We start from the raw sequence: 3,649 nt of genomic DNA on the forward strand, positions 1-3,649 counted from the left end.
ATGATTAATTTTTAAAAAGTTTATTTTAACTACAATAATAAAATAAAACATTGGTATAACACAATAAATATTATTTAAAAAAAATCCAAGTATAAAATAATTAAAATATTATTTAATAATCTTAAAATTATAATAAAAAAAACAAATATAGGTATTGATATAGTTGTAACAATATTATTCCTATTACAAATGTAGAAGATATTGAGCATGACCATTATTTTGAAACATTATCATTTATGAACTTATTATCAAGTATAAAATAAGTAAGTAGTAATTTGATAAAATGTGTAAGCTATTCCATAAATGTATATAAACACAATTAACAATAATTATATGAAATTATAACATTATTAAAATGTGTTGATAAGATGGAGATTACTATTAAATGCCAAATATTAATAAATAATAAGTATATAAATATAATATTACAAACCATTTTTGTTGTTTTGAATGGAATTGAGTCTTCAAAGGTTTTTAAAATTATCCATTAGAAAAAAATTAATAAACCACATCTTATAGTAAGATGAGAGCATAAACTAAGACAGGGCCGACTTTGAAGCCATCAATGGACTCCAGAAGCCAAAGTTTCGAGTAATGTACAACTGTACAAGCCAACAAATGAGCCATTAGATACTTTTATTTCAAACGATAAATCAAATTAAAAATATAAGTTGAATTTGAATCATACTATTTATATTTTATCGTTAAGACAGCCAGGATTTGATTGATTAAGATTTTTCATTGCATTGGTAACAAGATGAACATTGCCAAAAGCATTGTGTAATGCAATCTAGGGTTTTATCCGCAAAACTATATTCTAAATTATAAAAATGAAAATGAAAACCAAACAAGAGTTGTGATGAAAATATATAGAATTTACTCACGTCTACTTTTATTCCGTTCTTGTGGGTCAATGGGGTTATAGATTGAAGTTTCCGATACTAAACCATAATAACATATTACTTCCATAAATATTTTATTATTATTAAAATTAATTGTTAATTACATACAGGTTTTTTGACGTCCATAAATTTTCCTTTTAAATGTTGTAGGCGTGGGATTGTCATGATTTTCCTCTGATTCAAATTTTTCGAATTTATTATTAGTAATATCCATAAAAATAAAAATAAACTTACACCTCAACAAAAATAAACCTTTCTTTAAAATGTGTATAAACAACTGAACGAAAAGTATAGGTGTAACATATAACTGTATAAGTAGCACAAAACTACAGTGGAATCAAATAGAGCGTTAAAAGCCATAGTAAAACAACAGTTAGTTTTCTACCATAAGGTTTCACTGACCCATTTAATAAGGTGTACAATCACATTTCACTAAGCTTGGGTACCCAATTTCCCATTATGATTCCAAAAAAGTAATAATTGACAAGTAGATTCTCTGAAGTACATTGCATCTTGGTAACATTTCAATTTATTTATATTTTTAAATATATACAATTTAAATCATAAAAAATAGCATGAATGTTTCAATTTAAAAATAAAATTTAATTTAATGATAAAATAAATTAATCGTTATGACACATAATAGTGAGTAGTGAATAATTTATAAATCACGAATAATCTGTCTCAGTCTTACATTTGTTCAAAGGTTTTCACATGTGATAAATTTGGTATTGACTAATGAGTCATAACTTATAAGTTATAACTAGTATTATTAATTTTTCCACTTCATATTCTGAAAAAAATAATGTCAATTATTTTCAACTTGAATTACTTATAACATAATTTGATTCATTATATGCTATATGCACATAAATCAAAAGCATATTTTTATAAGTTAAATGGAATCTATATAATTCAAGTCTCAGGACAAAATAAAATATTCATTTCAAATAGACTTTGAACATTACTGGATACTAGAGTGGATAAGAAAGAATTAATGTTTAGTACTATTCAACAACAATTTCACAAAAACATTTTTAAATTGACTATTACCATATTCATTAAAAATAATAAGAAAAAAAATTAATTTAAATATGATATTATACTATATTCAACATAAGAAGCGACCAGGGTGGTAACCGATTTTTGATGGTGCTGAACAACTGATTACCATACAACTAGTCAACCACTAGTAACCAATACATAGATGATGCCACACCTTGGCTGCTTCTTATGTTGTATGAGGCAAATAAATAAATAAAAAATTTTATAATTCACATAATTAGTTATTTTAATTAAACATATCAAATGTTAAATTGTATTAGACACAAAAATGAAAAATTCCAAAAAAAAAAACAAGTGTATAATATTTGAAATAAAATAGATAATATTTATAACTTACTGGACTCTTTAAAATTACATCGGCATAATAATAGCTTTCAGACTGCTTTTGTAATGTCGTCTTGTATACTAACAATCCCCTACGATCTTTTTTTAATGCAAAATCCTGAAACAACAAATAAATAATAAATTACAAACTGATATTCTTTATAGTTAATTTAATTGTTAATAATTGTTACCATACATCAATTATTATATGGTGACAATCGAATTTCTTAGCCAATTCTAAACGTTCATCTGAATCTTTAATCATTTTTATATAACGGGTTAATGAAGATGACGGAGCACCATTAATGTGTAATAGCTTAACGGTTTCACCAATAGGTAATGATAAAGCCAATTTATCCTTTCCAAGCCAATTCTAAAATTAAAAATAACATTACTTCAATTTTAATAATGTAGTTTTAATAACAATAGCTTGAAGTAAAAGTTGTCATAATAACTAATTCAAACTTCAGTTACATTAAATACACCAAGAGCATAATATTGTACAGTATATAAAAATAATTTTTATTTTAAATAATGTATTTCAGACCAGTATTTACAATTTTAATTAGGTAAATCATAATTTTAGATTCTGAGTGGAATGATGAATGTATTGATTTTACAATAATGTGTGTTTTTTTATTTTTTTTGTGTCTGTGTACACGATAAGTAGTCGAAATAATGCTACGATTTTCAACTTCAGTATCTTGTTCGATCAGAAAGTGAATATCGTTGGTGCATTGGGGAGGTCAAATTTAAATTTCCCAGTAGTTTTCAAAAGCGCCGGGAAAAATAAAAGAAAAATTAAGGAAAAACGGGAATTTTTACGCAAAATCGATTTTTCACAAAATTGAATTTGGTTTTTGGTGTAACTTTAAAAAAAATGACCGTAGATACATGAAATTTTGACTGAATGTTTATCTTAGCATTTTCTATACACCATAACATTTTCAAAATATTTTGAGCTCTTTACGGACATTTTCATTTTCCATTTTTTAGATTTTGAACGAAGTGATGAATGTATTGATTTTACAATGATGGGGGGTTTTTTTTTTTTTTTTTTTTTTTTTTTTTTTTTTTTTTTTGTGTCTGACGACAACTTTTGGAGCAGTAAAAATGCTTCGATTTTCAAAAGTTGTACCTTTTCTGAAAGGAAAGTGAATCTAGTTGGTACTTTGGGGGGTCAAAAGTGAAAATTTCCCAATACTTTTCAAAAGCGGCAGGAAAAACCTTAAAAAAATAACGGAAAAACGCGAATTTTTACGCAAAACCAATTTTTGACAAAAACGAAAACTTAATTTTACTGTAACTCAAAAAATAATTATTGTAAGCACTTGAAATTTGCAACAGATGTTTATATT

General features: G+C 25.2%; 1 protein-coding gene across 1 annotated transcript in view; it reads right to left on the reverse strand.

Annotated features, from left to right (window-relative positions):
- Positions 1–1,484: 1,484 nt before the first annotated feature.
- Positions 1,485–3,649, reverse strand: part of LOC100168633 (spermatogenesis-defective protein 39 homolog) — a 6,233-nt gene continuing 4,068 nt past the window's right edge. Inside the window, exons 10-12 of the mRNA XM_008189524.3 lie at positions 2,488–2,664; positions 2,305–2,409; positions 1,485–1,695 (exon numbers count right to left, since the gene is read on the reverse strand). Of these exons, the coding sequence (XP_008187746.1) occupies positions 1,675–1,695; positions 2,305–2,409; positions 2,488–2,664 (303 nt within the window). The 3' untranslated portion in view covers positions 1,485–1,674. The remainder of the gene's footprint in view (positions 1,696–2,304; positions 2,410–2,487; positions 2,665–3,649) is intronic.

The sequence above is a fragment of the Acyrthosiphon pisum genome, chromosome A1, assembly GCF_005508785.2.
Source record: "Acyrthosiphon pisum isolate AL4f chromosome A1, pea_aphid_22Mar2018_4r6ur, whole genome shotgun sequence".
Classification (NCBI taxonomy): domain Eukaryota; kingdom Metazoa; phylum Arthropoda; class Insecta; order Hemiptera; family Aphididae; genus Acyrthosiphon; species Acyrthosiphon pisum.